The following is a 20,872-nucleotide window of genomic DNA, read 5'->3' on the forward strand; positions in this document are numbered from 1 at the left end:
AGTGCAAGATTTGAATGAACTCTAAATTAACTCTCTGGTGGGTGGTGAATTTCTTTCTAGAAACCGAACCAGTCAAGTTCCTCTGAGTGCAGCACAGTTGATAACCCTCTGCTAGAAGAAGAGGCGGAGGCTGAGCCTGTGAAATCAGATGAGCCAGAGGCCTGTTTTACAGATGGTAAGAGGAAAATCAAGACCTTGGTTAGCATTCATTTATTAGTGTTTGGGGTTTTATTTTAATCCTAAATTGACCTGGGGTTGTTTATTAAAAGGCAGACTACTCAATTCCATGCTGAGTCAGTCATGGCTCTGTGACCAAGGACAAATCATTGGAGCTTTCTGAGCTTCTTTTTGCACCCTTATGATACTCTACTAACAATAATTTACAGTGACAGTGTGTTATACTGTAAAGCACTCTACTTACAGTGGGATGTTCATACTTTTTAATTTTAGATCCTTAATTCATGTTCCCAGCTCCATGGAACCACTAGAATACAATTTAATGGATAGATGGTACTATTGTTCTGGGTGGGAAAAAGGTCATCAAAAGTTAAAGCTATTCACCAACTCTCTGTAAACCATTTGATGCTGCTAACTACAGTCTGTCTTCATATTCTTTCTTCCTTTTATTTCAGAAGCCACACTGTACCTGTGATCTTCTTTTATATTTCTGAGAGTTCCGAGTTTCTGCCCTCATTTTTTTTAGTGACTGGTTTAATGCACATCCCTTAAATAATAATATCTCCATATTTTGTTGCTTTGTTATCTTGTTATTCTCTAGCCCTATGGGTTTCATCCGTGTTTATAGCTTGAACAGCCATTTCTGTGTTGTGGACTCTTCTTTCATTATTTTTACTCCTACCCTCACTCTTTAATTCTGATCTGCCTACACCTGCCCATTACCTGTGTTGCCTTTAAACATCTAAGGTTTGACACATTTAAACAAGCTTTAGTGGGTTCTCCACATATAATCTACTACTTTCTTCTGTCTTCATCTCATTTAGCAACTTCATGGGCTATCCTGCCTCTCAAGCTAAAGACTTTGAGTCAGTCCTGATCTCTTTCTTTTTTGTCACAAGTTGATCGGAAATTCTGAGGATAGTATCAAGTTCTTTGGTGTATTCTGATTGATGCACACTAAAATTTGAGAACCATCTTACCTAATAATAGACAAACATGTAAATTGACCATACCTTCACTACACCCATAGCCAATCAGAGTGTCTATGCAAATTAACCCCAAAAAGATGGCAGTTAATTTGCATACATAAGCGCCCAGCACCTGTGTCCCAGGAACATCCTGGCACCCAGGTCACTGTGAGGTAAGGCCTGGGCAGGAGCGGACCCCCTGCGATTGCAGGGATCTGGGGTTCTGCTCCTGCCCTAGAGGCTTTAGGACTGGGCAGGCCTGGGCAGGGGTGGAGCCAGCGATCAGAGGGAGCTGGAGGGCCCCTGCCCAGGCCTAAAGCTTCGGCCAGAGGCTTTAGGCCTGGGCAGGGCCCAGCCCTTGATTGGTGTGAACTATAGAGGAAACACCTTTTCTGACTGCACATTGGCTAAGCTTCCTGTATGCCACTGATAATATTCTTAGTAACTTGGGTAATAAGAATCCAAAAAGGTGATCTAGGGTTTTTCCACCACACTTCTGGAGAAAAAAAACGAAGGTCTGCTGCTGGAGGGCTAAAAAATGTCATATATCCTGCCCTAGCCAGTTTGGCTCAGTGGATAATGCCTGGGCCTGCAGACAGCAGGGTCTGGGTTGGATTCTGATCTAGGGCATGTACCTAGGTTGCAGGCTCCTCCCTGGCCAGGGCCCAGGTCAGGGCTCATGCAGGAGGCAACCAATCAAAGTGTTCCTCTCACTTTGATGTTTCTCTCTGTCTTTCCCTTTCTCTTCCACATTCTCTAAAACTCAATGGAAACATATCCTCAGGTGAGGATAAAAAAAAAAGAAAGAAAGAAATGCATATCCTATGAAAGACACATCTTGAAAATGCCTAAAGAAAGTTGTCATTTTTTTTGGTGAAGGGACTGGAGTCCGTGTTGATGAAAACACCTTGGTGGCTGTGGTGACTGGCAGTGGCTGCAGCAGTGGGGTGATGGGGCTGGCACCTTCCCTGATCAGCCCGGTTGCCTCCCACAAAGGGAGGCCAGACTGTGGCTTATGCCCACTTCCTGTGGGGATCGGGCCTAAGCCATCAGTAGGACATCCCCTGAGGGCTCCTAGTATGTGGGAGGGGGTAGGTTGGACTGAGGGACCCTCCACCCCCAGTGCACAAATTTTGTGCACCAGGCCCCTAGTTGGTCTATAAGGTAAAACCTGAAGTCCTTAACTTGGCATGTAAAGCCCTTTTTTGGCCTCCATCTATTCTTTTCTAACAGTATCCCCTTTCAACCCTTTTCATTTTTCTGCCTAACTGAATCTTTTACTACTCCTGCAATTTTTCAGGGATTTTATTCTAAGTAGTAAATTTGAGCTTGACCTAGAAAAGTATGTGGAATTTTCTAAGTAGATATTGTATCATCTAAATAAACACACAAACTTAGAGTAGGATTGCAGTAGAGCACAGAATTTGAAGCCTAATAAACATGAGTTCCAATTGGCCTACTGCTAACTCCCTGTGAAAACGGGAGCACATGTTAAAATCTTTTATACCTCAGATACCTCATCTGTAAAGTGGGTATAACAACTACATCCACATCATAGGGATGTTAAGGAAATTACATGAGATAACACCTAAATTAATTAGCATAGTACCTATCTTCCTTGTCCTCCTTTCCTTTTTGTTTTTAAAGTATTTTGTTAACAATTCTACATAGAAGCTATGATGGCATTGATGCTAATGGGCTTACCATCAGCATCAGTATTTTTTAAAGAAATTATTGACTTGCTTTCATTCTCTAAGACTTTTGCAAATTGTCCCCTATAAGACCCATGCAATAAACAAAATAAAGATAACTATAAACTACTATGGGTGCATGAATTTTCTTTGAATACAAGCCAAATATCATTTTATGGGAAAAGTAAATGATGGCATCCAATTAATAGAAATTTTGTATTTTTGTTGTATCATAAGTAAAACACTTGTGAAGAAAGTATGAAGGAAGAATATTTTAGGCAGAGTAATGAAGGCACATGCCCTGAGATGAGAATATGCATGACATTTGAGGAAATCAAGGGGCTAGTATTAATATAACAAATTGAGAGATGAGAAGAATGGGAAAGTTGAAGTCAGAGGCATAGTAGAGGCCAGATCATAAGAGCTGTGAAGTACATTGGAAGCATCTCATTTCAAAGTCCCACAACACACCATCATGAGAGTGAATGAGTGGATAGCAAGGGCACAAGTTGGACAACTTCTTGGATGTTCCTGCAGTAATGCAGATGAGAGATGATGGGAGTTTACACTAGTGTGTTAGGATTGGAGGTGGTGTGAGTATGAGAGTCTGACAATATTTTGAAGTTAAAGCTAAAGGAATTTGCTGATATGTTGGATGTAGGGTGTGAAAGAAAGAGAAGAATAAAAAATGAGTCAAAGTTTGGGGCCTCAGAAACTGGAAATAAAGACTTCAAAATGAGTGGGCTTGTCAGGATGGGAATCAGGAACTTGTTCACTTACGTTGGAAATGACTCTTAACCAGTTCATGATTGGTCTGCAGGAGCTGAGCCAGAACCAGTGCCCATTTAGAGCAGCATTAGGCCTCCAGAGATTTTTGTTACCTGAAAGGTAGCAGAAAAATGGAAGAAAATGTGAGAGTTAAATCAGTGAAAATGAATACTAAATTTATTTTTTGTTCATTGTCTTACATCCATTGATCCTTTTTAACTTGATGACTATCACTTTATTATTTCACATCTTGTTCCTCTTCTTCACCTTCCTTATTCTGTTTCATTAGCTCTATAATTCAAGACTTCAGGCTCCTTCCCTAGATCTGCTTCTCACCATCCTTAATTCTACTTGTCTTGGCAAACTATAATTATGAACCTGGCATGATTCTTTGATTTTGCTTGCTTTTATATTGTACTTTTATTGGATTATACAGTTAGTAAATTGGGCCAGCATGTGAGATAGATACACACTAGTTCTTAAAATAATGTATTTCCTGTTAATTTGGTAGGAGGCACCAATTCAACTTACCCCCAAAATGTTCTTTGTTTATCAACTCCCTATAAAATAACACATAACTACTTCTAACTTTAATAACACAGTAACCAATTTCTTTGTACCTTTTATTAGAAAGAAAATGTGGACAAAACACTTATTTTAGAGGATTTGGACATTTTTAAGAGGTGGTGAAATAATGATTTATTTTCCTGATGAAATTTTTACGTTAATTGTATGGATCATGCTACTATGTTTTTATTAATGGGTAATCTGTCTTGGAAGAGGTCAATGGTTTCTTTATCATTTGAGAGCATTGCTTTAACATGATGAAACCAAGTTTAAACTTTATGTAATGGATCACAAGAGCAAATTAATGAAACCACCCAAAAGAAATATTATCTACCCACAGGGATCTATTAAAATGTTTGAGAGGTTCTCTGTTATGTTTATACTGAATTAATAGTCCTAAAAAAAGAAGGTGTGATAATGTTGCTAACCAGCTAGATTGGAAATCTCTTGGGAAATGCCTTTGCATAAAAGCCAGACAGGTAGTCAAGCACTCCAGCCTCAAAATGAGAGAAACTCTCTGTGATAAATCCTGAGGGCAATATTTATGAAGCTTCATCCCCGATAAAAAAAGTTGTCTTACCTGTCTAATTAGAATGCATAGTTCCTTTTCTTGCCTCAATAAAGAATAATATTTTTCTTCAACTTTAAGACTGCCAAAATAAATCCCAGTTGGTAAAATCTTCTTAACCAAAGGGTTAAGAAGATCCTGTTCTGAATGAGAATTTTGTTTTTAAGTTTAAGATAATTTCTAAAGTCTCAAGCATTAAGTTAATATAAAAACAAATTCCATTCTAAAGTTTTCCAATCTTTCTGGTGTTTTCTTGTGCCCTGAAAAAGATCTACTATTTTTCTACATAATTTTATAAAATATTTTCTCTTTACTAATGTATTTGAGATATAAGATAATTATTTTAAATACAATAAAGGTAAATTATTTCAGATCTGAGGTTATGTTAAGTGAAGTCAGGTGTATATTTTCCATTCCCTGTTGTTTTTTAAATCCAAGTTTTGCGTAAATTCTAGAATTCACAGAGATATGACCTTTAGATCATGATTAATTCTTAGGTGATTTTAGAACTGTTTTGGAGGGACTGTGTCTTTTCAATCAACTATGCACAGCATATTAAGCTATGTATAGGACTAGAGTAAGTATTGTAAGCAGAAGGGGCAAAATAGACACAGGTTTAGTCTTATTGGAACTTAGAAACTTCCGGAGAGTAAGGGCAGAAACACATATAATATACATAATGGCAAAAATACCAGAGACTTGGGGGAAAAAACATTGCTTGCATTTCTATAAAGCTGGAAATTGAAGTGGGAGGGAGGGAGGGAGGGAGGGAGGGAGAGAGAGAGAGAGAGAGAGAGAGAGAGAGAGAGAGAGAGAGAGAGACATCAATGTGAAAGAGAAAAATCTATTGGTTGACTTCTGCACAAGCCCCAACCAGGCCAGGATAGAACCCCCAACCCAAGCATGTGCTCTTGACCAGGAATGGAACCTGTGACCCTTTGGCCCATGGGCCAAGGCTCTAACCACTGAGAAAACTTGCCAGTGCTATTCATTTTAATTTTTATAATGGCTGCATTTAACAATGGGCTAGTAAAATATCCTAAAAATTTCACAATGTGTTATCAAGAGCTAGGATGAACTGGGTCTCCTAAACCACTGAATTCTGCCCCTTCATATTGCTGTTTCAGAACATTCCAGACTTGACCCTTTTCTCTCCAAAATAACTTTTTTTTGGTAGGAGCTCAGAAAATGTCCTGATCTCAGATGACACAGCTCTGCTAATGATTCCTACATATTCTTTTCTAGCTCAGACTTTTCTCTGAGAGTAAAATTCATTCCTTCAAATAGCTACAGAATACCTGGATGTAGAGATTTCCCTGGCATCTCAGACTCATTACCTCCCTAGTCAGCTGCTGCTCCTGTACTCAGCCTGGGCTCCTCCTTTTATCTCACATCCACATCCAGTCAGTCACCAAATCCTACAATGTCACCTGCCAAATATGTCTTGAATCTATTATTGTTATTCTTGCTGCCCCGGACCAGAATTCTAAATGTTTTTTTGGCTTGGGATCTTTCCTCACCTCCACCCCTCTTTTTTCTCCTCTTCCAACTTACCCTCCACACAACTGTTGGAGACATCTATTTAAATTGCAGCCTGCCTTATCATTCTCTGCTTATAACCCTTCCCTGACTCCTCAATGTTTATAGGATATAGACCCAGTTCCTTAAGGTGGGAGAGATGCTTTCTGTAATCTGGTCAATTTCTCTAACCTCAGGTGGCCTCCTGTGTACACTTTGCTTTCATAACAATTCTGAACTGCTTGTAATCTCTATGCATAGCACATTTGGCTGCCTCTTGGCCCAGAATTCCATGCAAACCCTTTTTGGCTAGTTCTATCATTCAGTTCAGGCTTCACCCCTTCTAGGAAGACTCCTCTGACCTCTCCTCAATGAGCCAGGGTAGGTGGACTTATTCCAGATATACCAAAATAACCCCTGCATATCTGTCAGTTTAGTTGTTAATCAGGTTATAGTCATTTATTTATATACTAGAGGCCCAGTGCACAAAATTTGTGCACTCAGGAGGGGTCCCTCAGCCCAGCCTGTACTGTCTCACAGTCCAGGAGTTCTCGGGGGATATCCAACTGATAGCTTAGGCCCACTGCCCGTGGGGAGTGGGCCTAAGCCGACAGTCGGACATCCTTAGTGCTGCCGCAGAGGTGGGAGCCCTACTTCTGGCTGAGTGGCGCTCCCCCTCTAGGAGTGCACTGACCACCAGGGGGCAGCTCCTGCATTGAGCATCTACCCCCTGGTGGTCAGTGCGCATCATAGCGATTGGTCATACCTCCGTTTGGTCGATTTGCATATTTGCCTTTTATTATATAGGATCTGTCTGCCTAACCAAAACCAAAAATAAATTCCTCAAGAATAAGAAACTCTGTACATAACTAAGTATATAGAAAATATTCAAGAAATATTTAATGGAGAAATGAATGAATAAACCTGAAACATTTTTTTTAATGTTTCTAAATTTTTTATAGCAGTATGTTGTACACCTAGGATCCCAATGTCAGATTTGTTTTCAACTTAGAGTACTTGAAACAGTTTCATCTATATCTTGTAGTCAAGATCTATTTTTTAAACTTGATTTTAGGACCTTCGCTAATATTCTTAATATTATTTAGAGTGGTGCATACTAGATCTATATTAAGGAAACTAGATCTTTCAGCAAATATGACCCTGAACTGTCCTCAGATTTTAGTTCATTTATTCATTCCTCAAATTCAGTGTTCGTTGTGTATTAGGATTGCAAAAAAATGTTTTAAACACTGTAGAAGAGATTGGTGAGAAGTCAGGGAAATACAGAAGACAAGAATATATCCTAAGTTAGAAATAACTGACAAGTATTAAGAAAACACCATGAGAATTAGGAGATGAGAGAAAGTGGCACCCAAGTTGAATCTGTTTGAAGCTGCAGGTATGTGTTAGAAATTATTTGGTTGAGGGATTATCATAGGGACATATTTGCATTAAATCCTGTATTTTAGCTATTTTAATGCATATCTTTCTTGCCAGGTTGCATAAGGAGGTTCCCATGCTGTGACGTTAACATAGACTCAGGAAAAGGAAAAATCTGGTGGAATGTCAGGAAAACATGCTTTAGGATAGTTGAACACAACTGGTTTGAAAGCTTTATCGTTCTCATGATCCTGCTCAGCAGTGGGGCTCTGGTAAGTAACCTGACACCTAAAGCAATAAATTGATTGTCAGGAATTAATGAATTGGAAGATAAAAATACCTTAGCAAGTTGTTTTACCCAATAATTAATCCCTATGATTAGTACTAATGATAGAATGTTAGTTCAGTTCAGTAAATATTCACTGAGCACTTCTACATGCAGGACATTATTCTTGCTGCCCTGAATGCAAAAATGGATAAGACCCAGGTAAGATAAGGAACTTGGAGAGTAATTGGGGAATAGAGGGGTACAAGTGCTGAAAGTTTGTAAGTGAAGAATATACCAATAAAGCCTGTAGCAAGAACCATTGTCTGCTTGGGATTTTAGGAAAGTAGATGATGTTTTGCAAGATCTAGAAATATTAGTAGTAATTTTCCAGTGAAGGGAACATAGTACAATTGGAAGGAAGCATAAAACAGCATCAGATATACAGGAAAATAAAAGTTGGCATACTTAGGAAGTGTTATGGGAGGAAGAGCAAATACAGAGATGGAAGTGGTGGCCAGCGATACTGTGACAAAGCTAGGCAGGGTCAGCTTATGAAGCATCCTGGTTTTTACTCTAAGGGAAAATAAACTGCAGTTTTAGGGTGAGAATGGACAAGTTTCTCAGTCTTTTACATATATCAAGCACATTCAGTGAGAGTTGAAGGGAATCTGGGAGTTAAGAGCTCCCTGAGCCTTTTGTTAATTTGTTTTTCTTCCCTGCTGACACTAACAGAGATGAGCCACTAGAAGCCTAGTTCCAGCTGGAGATACCACTGGAAATTCCACTCTACTCAAAGCAGAATTTGCAAGAACTTCATAAATTGCCTCATAGACAGTCTTCATGGACCCTGGGATTTGATTTTACTCTTACAAGAAGTTAACCTATTATTGTTTTGTGTGTGCTGGTGGAAGATGTGAGACTTTCGCATCAGAGACAAAGGACTTGATTACTCGTGGCATAAAAAGGAGCATGAACTTCAACATGTTTGTGTTGGTTCCCCTTGTCCCCAAATCCCACGGGGCCATAGCAAGAAGCTAACTGTACATGGCACACACAGTGGGTTAGCATCATAGCTGATGAGCACTGAGCTTAGGGAACCCATCCTCTTATAGCAAGCAGTAAGCAACCTGGCTCTTGGTCCCCGAGGGTGACACCACCTCATCTCTCAAGGTTGCTTGTTGTAAAAACAACCTTGAGAAATGGCCTGGATCAAGAGTAATCCAGCCTTGCATTCTTGGCACACCCAACAGGAACACGCAGGGACGTTTAGGGCTCACAGTAAATTGCCTCTCCTAACAATTCTCCTCTCTCAAAAACAGGGGATGAATACGAAATTGCTACTTCACTTATCAGGTGGAATGCAAGTAGGAGTCTTGACAGTGTCTACATTATCTTGTATTCCTAATGACTAAGGAAGTTTATCCCATGCTGAGTCACATATATAACTAGGAGATTACAAAAAATTATAGAAAAGCTTAGAGTAATGCCTTGTTCAAAATATCTAAAAAGGAAGATACCATTTTTGGGGAAGGGGCACTCTCAAAACTAAAATTCAAATGAGTCATAGGAAAAAGAAAAGGGAAAAATATTTCAAGAAGCTGGTGTTTTTGCTCAGGGAATTTGCCAATTGAGCTAGATTTTTAAAACACTTATCTATAAAATAAATAAAAAGTTGTAACTCTAATTTAGTACATATTTATTGTATTTCAAGACCTTTAAATAGGTTTTTCTCTTTTAATTTTTAAACAATCCTGTGAGATTATGGTATTTTGCTTATTTTAGCAATGAGGAAGCTAGGTACAGAGTGTTAACAGTTGCTTGATGTCTCAGAGCTAGTAAATGATAGAGCCATAACTTAACTAAGGTCAAAGTCAAAGCCTCTGTACCTTTTTACTATGCTGTGGCTCCTCAGGAAGGGGAGTGCACACCAGATAGGCGAGTAAGTGGTAACTGAAATGAGTAATAGTAAAGCCCACACCCCAAGTCAGATAGAGCTGCTTGTCCCCTGGCTCTCACATCCACAAAATTAGTCCTAGAAGCTAGGAGCCCCATTCCAGGCTCTGGGACTTGCCAGAGCAAGGTGTGCTCAGGCAGAGTATTTGGCTTTCAGCATCTGCTGGTCCTGCTCTGCACCCCAGGTCCAGGAGCGGCACTCTTCTTCGTGACCAAGCCCCTTCTCGATCTTCCGCCTCAGTTCCTGTCTGAGTAGCTGGCCCGCCTCCTCCAGAACTTGGAGAAGGGAGGCAGAAAAGTCCCGAGGATTGCAAGTCTCCCCTGCACTTTAATTCCACTGACTTTCAGAACCTCTGCCAGCTGCTAGAACCTTCTTTTAGCATCTTAGTAATCTGACCATTCTCTCTGTCCCAACTTCTCTGTTTCCTTCAATATTCATACCAACAGTTTGCACAAAGTGCTGGGGATCATTTTTAGGGTATTGATAGGTGAATTTGGAATAAGGAGAGTAAGAATGGCCCAAGGCCAGGCTTATGGACAGATAGTATTATGTTAATCACTGAGGATACAGGCCCTTTTGCTTTAATTTTCTTCACCATGGTAAATATTGTTTAAACTTGAAAGAGATCATTCTTACTATAGACCTGTTTAAGTCAGCAATCATTTTCAATGTCTTCAGTGAGCTCAGCTCTTTAAGTTTATTCAGATTATTTCCCAAGGAACTTGTGGCTGTGGCTTGTTACTGGGAGAGTGTTACGGGTGCCACGTTCATGGAATGAATATAAGAGTGGTTCGTAGAACTGAAGCTTTTAATGAATGATAAAATATTGTGCAAAATTCAAAGAAGAAATCAACCTCTATGTTCTATAGTCATACTAAGCCCCTGCACATGTTCATTTAGCAAGCCCTTCTGCACTTCCTGCTGTGTTCCTGGGGATGCACAAGCATGTAAGACCTAAAGGAGAGGCTCCAAATCCTAGTGGTATAGGAGAGTGCAGGGAGAGAAAGATATAGCAGAGTGGCTGATCCTGGAAACATGTCTTAAATTATTATGTCTTATCCAATTTGAAGAGAGATAACAGAGGAATCAGATGAGGTAGAAGTCTCTGCAAGTGCCAGAGATCTGGTTCTTTTCAGAATATTCTAAATAATTTCATTCCTTTGTGCCCTCTTTCTTTTCTCATGACCTCTGGTGACCAGTGGCATGCACTGGTGGTGAGAAGTCTAGAATTGGTGTCACACAGTAGCTGTAAAATCAGAAGAAACTCAGTTGACTCATAATAGTATTATATTTCAGTGGTTTTCTTCATTAAAATTTTATTTCTCGTTTTTATTATGAATAATAAGCTTTCAGTTGGAAATGAATTGAAATTTGAATATTATTTCCACAGGCTTTTGAAGATATATATATTGAAAAGAAAAAGACCATCAAGATTATCCTGGACTATGCTGACAAGATATTCACTTACGTCTTCATTCTGGAAATGCTTCTAAAATGGGTAGCATATGGTTATAAAACATATTTCACCAATGCCTGGTGTTGGTTGGATTTCCTAATTGTTGATGTAGGTACTTTGAGTGAAATTTCAAAGAGGATTTTGTGTGATGATTAAGTGTTCTGCTAAGCCTTCACTAATGTTGTATATTATAATTTTGGTTAGCTTTTTGTATTTTCTGTCTATAGGTTTATGCTTTTAGAAATATTAATGTAGCCAGTAGATATCTGTGAGGAATAATAAAAGAGAAACTTTTCAACAAATGTAAATTCTTTTCTCTCCCGTTTTAACATAATTTACTCTTGCATGTGTTTTTTGCAATCAGAGAAGATGTGATTTGGATATCATTCCTGTTGAGACTATGAATAGAATGAACAATTGGAAAGTAAGGGGTGGGAATGGAAAAGGGCAGAAACACAGGTTAAAAAGATAAAATATTGATTTTTTTTACTATATAAAGTTAGAAAATAAGGTGATGGGTACATCAAGTTGTCTTTGTTAGCTAAAAGTTATATAAAAATGGTAGTTAGTACTAAAGCAAATAACTCCAATGTTAGGGAGAAGAGAGGGTGTGGAATTTCAAAGTATGTATCTTAATGACAATGATAGGGAAAACCAAAATTAGTCACAGCTCTTATCCCCATTCAAACACCCAACTTACCATTCATCTCTAGAGTGGTGCTGGAGCAGAGAAATTGGTGTTAATAATTACAAATAACAAATTCAGAGAACTGTTGAGTACCTGGATGAAAGAAAATACATCAGAATGCTTCAGTTTATGTATTATTTTTAATAAAGCAAAAATATTTTTTAGTCATCATCTTGAAATAGTCAGGAAACAGATCCTAAAACAGCTTGTGAGATCAAGGCATCTCACATAGAAATTAAATGGTACAACCCCATTATTGTCAAGTCATTCTTATTTAGTGTACGCTAATTATTTTAGTTTATATTTTCTTGATATAATTTAATTATATAAAATAATGTAATTGTTATATGATATTGTATATTATTTTAAAAGACTTCCTTAAATTAAGCTATGACCTCAAGCTCCTAATTTTATTTTTCTCAGAATGAATTGTCTTCTTCATTCTTTTACTAATTCTTCTAGATTTTCCAAAATCTAGTCTTTGTTGTTAGGAAGAAAGATTCTATAATAAGTCATAGTTTTTAGAGAATTTTTTTTCCTCATCTGATGTCTGGAATTAGAAGACAACATGCAACTTTTTCGAGTATCAAGTGCTCTAACATTTAACCAAGAGTTTGCATTATGAAACTTTTCAGAAAGGGTAAATCAATACAACATTATTCATAGATATCAAAATTATATGTAAGCATAACTATAAACAACAAAACCTGACTGCAAAATTAAGCCAAAACTAATCATATCTACTCTAAAGTTCAGTTTCTCAACTGTTATCTAAACCTCAGTAAACTCTTGCCTTTCTAACAGCTCAATATATAAAATATTAAAAGTAATAACAATTATTTATTTTCTATATAGGTGATGTGCAAAATAATTTTCCCAAGGTATACATAACACCTCATATGTCCTCTTGGGCTTCCTATGGGTTTTTGATGCCTTATATTAATGACTTCATATTGCTTGTTTTTATATTCGCCTTTTATATATATGTTACCTAGTTACTGCCTAGGATGCTTTTGTAATAGTTTTAAAGAAAGGCTAACCAAAATAAGAAAAAAATGATATAAGAAATTTAGTTTATTTCTTTTCTCTTAACCTGTAACTATGATAGTTCTTTTAAAAGTTATTTTAAAATATTTAAGAGATTCAAAAACATTTAAAATGTTACTATAAATATGTTATTTTTATCACTACACTTAGGAAATAAAAGTTTACAAGTAGAGTTGCATTTCTTTTAAACTAAGAAATAAATATAGCTATAAAAACAAATTACTTTTTTGTGTTTGAAAATATGAAGTGGTGATATGAAGGGTTATGTAATAAGCAGAACTTGGGGAGATATGTAGCTTTGATTTGAAATATTATTTAATATTTTGAAAAACAGTAAAGTATATATGTAAGTATATAACATATTAACACATATATTTGATATGAAATGTTTCTATACTGTAACATGGAAGCAAAGTTGTACACAATATTCTTGCTGGTAGAGATGAAAATCTAGGAATGTAGATTTGAGAGAGGACTGAGATTTTTTTTTAATTTCTCAAAGATTAAGCAATTTATCTAGTCTAGTTTTTCTCCAAGTGTGATTCTTGAACCAACATCATTTGCACATATACTGTAGGTGGTAGCTTATTAGGGATACAATTCTCAGAACCCACCTAATATCTACTGAATCAGACATTCTGGTGTTGGGACCCAGCATACTGTTGTAACGAGCCCTCCAGATGATTCTGGTGCATATTCAGGCTTCTGAACCACTGATCTGATTTGATATTCAGAGAATGGACTTATTTGATTTCTGCAGGCTTTTTGATTATTTGACTTAATTGAACATTATTCATCAGTATGAGCACATATATATATATAGTGTGTGTGTATTCGTGCATGCACAAATTTCATGCACCAGGCCTATATATATGCATAGTTAGGTAAATGGATATATATATACTAGAGGCCTGGTGCATGAAATTCATGCACGGGCAGAGTCCCTAGGCCTGGCTGGCGATCAGGGCCGATCCGTGGGGCGACCAGCAGGGCGATCGGGTGGCTGGGGGGGCTTCTGCTGGCACCTGCCTTGGCTGGCCTGGGGCCTGTGGGCTGGGGGAAGCTACTGCATTGAACATATACCCTCTAGTGGTCAGTGCACATCGTAGCGACTGGTCAACGGTTCCCTGGTGGTCAGTGCACGTCATAGTGAGCAGTTGAGCCACCTTAGCATATCATTTGCCTATTACGCTTTAATAGGTTGAAAGGATGACCAGACAACCAGACACTTAGCATATTAGGCTTTTATTATATAGGATATATATATATTCTCATTTACAGACTATACTGTAGTTTTCTCAATAATTTTCACTATTATATTCAATATAATACCCCATTGTGAAATCATGATTCTTTACATTGCTTTTATATAAGGTTTATACTAAAGTTTAGATGTAGTTGAGTTAATTCCATATGCTCTTATGACTTAGCTTTTGTTATGTCCTGGGTTTTATTTCAATTGAAATTTTGATAGCTGCTCTCATTAAATGTTCAGCATTAATATGCAAAAGTACATATCCACTGACTATCAAAGTGTGAAAGGCACATATGATTTTTTTCAGATATAGGAAATAACTTACTTTCCTTCTATTGTTTCATTTTATTTTGGTTAACTTTCTTTTCCACCTATTTCCTTGCAAAGCATTCCTCTTACCCATATTTTAAGGCAATGACTAGTTAACTTGATATATTAAATCATGTTGTTCTTGTTGAGCTTCTCTTAGTGATTGTTCATGATTATTTCATTGAAATAATAATGAAAAAAATTGTTTTGCAGGTTTCTTTGGTTACTTTAGTTGCAAACACTCTTGACTACTCAGACCTCACCCCCATTAAATCCCTTCGGACACTTAGAGCTTTAAGACCTCTAAGAGCTTTATCTAGATTTGAAGGAATGAGGGTAAGAAAATACTAAACTTTCTAACATAATTTGTTTATACTTTTATAATATTCTTATTTTATAAATGGAGTATAAAATGTGAAAAATTAATATGTAGAATTTGTAGTATGTTTCTATTTATACATGCATATATATGTGTATATATATGAACTATTTATGTATATAAGTGTGTGTGCATGTGCATATACACTCAGTTGTTTAGTGCATATGTTTAACAAAGAGTAGATCAGATATTGTTAGGTGATGATCCAAATAAGTAGCTTTTCCCTTCTAAAATAGAAATCTTCCCTATGCTAGAAGATCAAATGAAGGGAACACTGTTAGTCCTGAAAATATCTCTCATATACAAGTCATCAAGGACTTGCCTATATCAGGTGCTCAAATAATATTTTGTAAAGAACTACCTTGGGTATGGGGGCATAAGAAAAAACAAAGGAAGTAAAGTAGCATCTGCCATCACTTTTAATTTCATCCTTAAAAATAAAAATTTCAATAAAAGTATAATTGTCTCCAAACTATATCTGAGAAAACTAAAGCTCTGAGAGTTTCCATAATTTGCACGAGACTGCATAGCACCAGAAAAGAGATTCATTTTGTAAAGACAAGGTGAGATAAATGATGACTCCCAGCAACCTAGTTTTAAGGGCTGTAGTAAACCAGCAAATTCTTTCTAAAATACATGGAGGACAATGGCCTTAGTTTTTCTAATGAGTCTATATCCATATCTGTTGTTGCTCTCCTCATTTTCTTCTTTTCTAGATTTATACCTGTTTTCTCAAGCCTCTGTTCTCTTGGCCAGGAATCAACCCTCATTCATCAATGTAGCAGATAAACACCTACCTATTCTTAAGCCTCAATTAAAAATGTGCCCTGTCTGTCCACCACCAGGCATAATTAGGCATCCTTTCTCTATGTTCAGATACATATAATCCTCATTATACTGTACTTATTTGTTTATCAGACTTCCTCTCTTCCTATAGTCTCAGAGCAATTTAACATGCAAATCAGTCTAGCTCACTGCTTCCCTGAATGCGCTCTACTGACCAGCTATCAGCATCATCAGAACTGATTAGAAATACAAATTCCCAGGCTCCACCCCAGACCCAGCTGAATCAGAAACTCGGGTGGGGCTCAGAAATCTGAAGCCTCCGGTGAATATTAGCAATCGTTTAGACTAGCAAATCTTCGTTATTATTCCTGCTACACTATGACTGTCACCTCTGCTGCTTAATGAACCCAGTGTATGATGGATCCAGGTATAGGAGAGGTCCTGATTATATAAAATAAACTTCAAAAATAAATTTGAAGTACTTTTTCTTATATGAGAATTGAAAAATTACAAGTTACATTGTATACACAAAGATGGTGTTGAATTCATTGACATTACCTCCCCTTTTTGAGCATTAGCAGAATGCTACAATTTATCCAGAACTTAAGATGGATCCCTGAACTTGAGCAGACGTTATACTGAGTTTTATGAACAAATAATATACTTTCCCCTACAAACTTACTTCCCTCAGTGATTAAGCCAGCCCATTATTTTACCCTGTTTGCTTTGTTCTTTATCTATAATAATAAAAGCATAATATGCTAATTAGACCAGACGTCCTCCTGGATGACGTTCCGGACGAAGTCGCAGGGGCAGGGGCCAAGGCAGAGGCGGCCGCCATGGCAGCAGGGGCCACGACCCTTGCACAAATTTCGTGCATCAGGCCTCTAGTCTATAATACAAGTGAATAGTTTAATATATATGGAAGGGAAAACATGTCCATTTAGTCACATTTATTAGCCATGTTAAAAAGGAGATGTTTCTTCATGCTGTGTGTCATTTTGAAAAATAAAGTAAATAATGATTTGCAGCATTTTGTAATCTTGAGGGACAATGGTCATGGAGAGACAAATAGGGAAACAGTATTTCTTCTTTGACATCTTCCATGAAATAGTAATCATATAGTGCCACAGGAACATAGGGTTGGGTGTAGCTGCCCAAGGACATCTGGGAAAGCTTTGCCAGGAGGTGACATTGGGCCATGATTGAGAGAGGGGGCCCCAAGACACAGGCGGGTCGGCATTCCAGGCAGAGATGCTACATGGCAGAGAAGCACAAAGTCCAGTGTGCAAGGCACATGTGAGCAACGTCTAGAAGGATCAGTGTGCCTCGCTGATAAGCACAGAGGGGAGGTTAGCAAGAAATGAAGATGAAAAAGTAGGCTTGAAGAAGAGTTGGCCACTTTGAACTTTATTCTCTCATCCTGTTCCTCCTAACTTTTATATACTGTATGAATCTCATGAAAGTATGAATCATCTCTCCGTAAAGAAAGCAAACCACATGTTTTTAAATAGGATTTCATGCCCACATAGAATCTCTATGGGTCCATCGGCCCCAGGATAATAACTATTGTTCTGAACCAGGGGTCAACATACCAAAGCCCAAAGTTGTTACTGGATTTCAGCCATGCTCATTTGTGTATACTCTTACTACAGTGGCAGGATTGAATAGTTGCAATAAAGATCGTATCACCCTCAAAGCCTAATAATATTTAAGAAAATGTTTGCTAACCCCTGCCCTAGACAATCTCAAAGGTAATCAGAGACCCTTAATGTTTCACCAGTTAAAGATGATTTAAAAGCTTGCTTGATATATTGCAAAAAAAAAATGGGAGCACAATGCTTAACAAATTAGTCTTTTACACATTTGCACCCAAATTTGGACGAGAGCTGAAGTATCAGAAGACAGGTAGGTTTGAAGGACTGGGTAATTAAGAACATCTGGAGAGTGATAAATGCTGCAATGGTCGCCATGCAGGAAAACTGGAGTGGCAAGAGGCACTGGTGATCAATAGCAATGGAAATGCTTAAAAGCAGAAATAAAGTATTGAAGATAAATTGCACTTCTTTTCTGCTTTAACTGAGGCCCAGCACTGTCTATATTTAGCCAAGGACCTACATAAAGTATTTTTGGAGTCGGGATAATACATTTGAAAAGATTGCTCTTGTTTTGCAGACAAGGAAACAGAGGTCCCAAGGTCTTCACTGAATTCACATATCACACACTAGAAGAATCAATTAAATCTAAAGGGTTCATACCACTAAATGATTCTTAATCTTAACTCCAGCTAATACATACCACCAATTTGTCTATATGGGAGAATTTTAGTACTGGTAATTATAGGACTATAAACTTTTAACCGTACATTTTACTTATTTTTTTATGATTTATGTTTATAAATTTCTTTTTTTTCTAGAGTATGCAGATTTTACGACTTCACCTTACATGTATCAGGTTTTGGTTTATTATTTTTTATTTATTCGTTTTGTTTATTTAAGCTTTCATGGCATTTTAGTTATTTTGTTTTGTATTGTTATAGTTTCACTGTGTGTCCATCATGTATTTTTCTAAACATGTTTATCACAGGTCTCTTGTCTTGTTTTGCTTTGCTTGGCATACTGCTGAGCACATAGTAGGCATTCAATTAACATATGTTGATTGCTTGATTTGATGTCTTAAACATTTAAGGGTGGCTTTTCTAATTTCATTAATTCTGCACTTTGTTTCATTAATGTTGCCCATTTAACATTTTTATGAATCCTAATCATTCTTTTCTTTCTTTGAATACCAGGTGGTCGTGAATGCGCTCATAGGTGCAATTCCTTCCATCATGAATGTGCTACTTGTATGTCTTATATTCTGGCTAATATTTAGCATCATGGGAGTAAATTTGTTTGCGGGCAAGTTCTATGAGTGTGTTAACACCACAGATGGGTTACGGTTTCCTACAAGCAAAGTTCAAAATAAATCCGAGTGTTTTGCACTGATGAATGTTAGTCAAAATGTGCGATGGAAGAACCTGAAGGTGAACTTTGATAATGTTGGACTTGGTTACCTGTCTTTGCTTCAAGTTGTAAGTGACCCCTTTCATGAATGCTTGATATTGTAGTGGACACTGACAGAAGTCATTATTTTAAATAATCTGCTAACTAGAAGTTAAAGATAAAGTACTTTGTGACTTTAAAAAGAGACTTGGTGTCAACTAGAACAATTGCCCATACAAATGACTTGTTGGGGTCATTTGACCCCTCGCCATTGCACCATCTGAATATTGCTCCAAAATGAATAGTCATTTTTCTGGATTGCTAGTTTTGCACTACATGGGAATGAGAGGGACTTCTCATTAGCACAGAGCATCCTTAAGAAATGGAGATAAATTTTTTCCTGCCTTTTTTATATAATTATCCTCTACCTCTGGAAAAATAAAAATCATGTGCAAAATTTTCAGGAATTGTAACAGCCTGGAAATAACTGACTAGGACTAAGATTTAGAATACGACCCCAGAATATGTCCCTTTTTTTTCTTGACATAGCACCTTTATATTAAATTGGTATTTTGAAATACAGCAAAACTTATTGATTTGATATTACTTAATGCATGTAACATTAAATGGACTAAACTCATGTGTTGCTGCTTAAAAGTGTGAGCTTCTAAATCAGATTCTATAAATGTTATATTTGCAGGCAACATTTAAGGGATGGATGGATATTATGTATGCAGCTGTTGATTCTGTTAATGTAAGTATTGGTCAACATTAAACTAAAATCTACAAGTTTAAAAAGCTCCTTAGTTTAGTTTAGCCATTTTCAAACAGTGGCAACAAGGAGTCAGTCCTTGGTGTGTACACACAAACTGAAAAACTTCCACCTAATAGTAGCCTAGTGATTAGGTATGCAGCATTGGAGACAGACCTTGATTCAAATTCTGGCTCTACCATATCGTGCAAGCTGTGCAACTGAATCTGAACAAATTCCCTCTTTGAGTGTGTTTATTGACTATATAATTCAAATTGAAAAATAATTCAGTGCCTACCTCATGCGGATCCAACAAGAAAATGCAAGTAGAGCACTTAACACAGTCTGAAAATAATAAGTGCTCGGTAAATAAAGTTTATCAAAATAAAAATGAAATAACGTATTTTATTGATAGTTTTTATTTTTATATTTAAAATATTTTTAATTCATTTTAGAGAGAGGAAAGGAGAAGGGGAAAGAGATAGAAACATAAATGATGACAGAGAATCATTGATCAGCTGTCTCCTGAATGTCTCCTACTAGAGATCAAGCTGCAACCCAGGCATGTGCCCTGACTGGAATCAAATGGTGCCAACCATTGAGCAACACCAGCCAACCCAATTTTATATTTTACCAGACCTGAGGCCCTGAACCTAACTGTCCCCTATACCTGGGCTCCTGAGCATTAAAGAGAAAAAATCAACATGATATAGAAAAATGTTAGTTACATGCAAACAAGTGATTAGAATAAGATGGAACTTGGAGACATTGTAGAAAATAGGTACTAGGCAAAGTACAGAAAATTAGGTAAAGCAGTATAGCGGCAGATTCGGAAATTACCGAAAAATCGGTACAGCGGTCTGGTAGCCTTAAAGTGCCATGGAAGCATTTATATAAAATAACTTCCACACTAAGAAAGCTAAATCCAGTGAAGTCATTTCTGTAATGAAATGTAAACAAAAATAAAATAAAATTTATATAATAAATATGGTATCATCTCTTGTACAGTTTTTTTCTAGGAAATAAAAAACATATTTTAGGTCAGTGGTCGGCAAACTCATTAGTCAACAGAGCCAAATATCAACAGTACAACGATTGAAATTTCTTTTGAGAGCCAAATTTTTTAAACTTAAACTTCTAGCGCCACTTCTTCAAAATAGACTCCCCCAGGCCGTGGTATTTTGTGGAAGAGCCACACTCAAGGGGCCAAAGAGCCACATGTGGCTTGCGAGCCGCAGTTTGCCGACCACTGTTTTAGGTCATTTTGTTACTAAATTGTCCTACCAATGTGAGAACAAGTACTTTATATGGCTAAGCTCTTTGTAGTCATTTCAAGGTTATATTCATGTATTTAGTAA

The 20,872-nt window shown here is 37.2% G+C and overlaps 1 protein-coding gene across 1 annotated transcript in view; it reads left to right on the top strand.

The window, feature by feature from the left end:
- The window catches only part of SCN9A (sodium voltage-gated channel alpha subunit 9), a 133,709-nt gene that overhangs the window by 105,253 nt on the left and 7,584 nt on the right, over window positions 1-20,872 (top strand). The window contains exons 18-23 of the mRNA XM_079782446.1: window positions 61-175; window positions 7,755-7,909; window positions 11,250-11,423; window positions 14,828-14,950; window positions 18,571-18,852; window positions 19,464-19,517. Of these exons, the coding sequence (XP_079638572.1) occupies window positions 61-175; window positions 7,755-7,909; window positions 11,250-11,423; window positions 14,828-14,950; window positions 18,571-18,852; window positions 19,464-19,517 (903 nt within the window). The remainder of the gene's footprint in view (window positions 1-60; window positions 176-7,754; window positions 7,910-11,249; window positions 11,424-14,827; window positions 14,951-18,570; window positions 18,853-19,463; window positions 19,518-20,872) is intronic.

Source organism: Cnephaeus nilssonii, assembly GCF_951640355.1.
Source record: "Cnephaeus nilssonii genome assembly, chromosome: 10".
NCBI lineage: Eukaryota > Metazoa > Chordata > Mammalia > Chiroptera > Vespertilionidae > Cnephaeus > Cnephaeus nilssonii.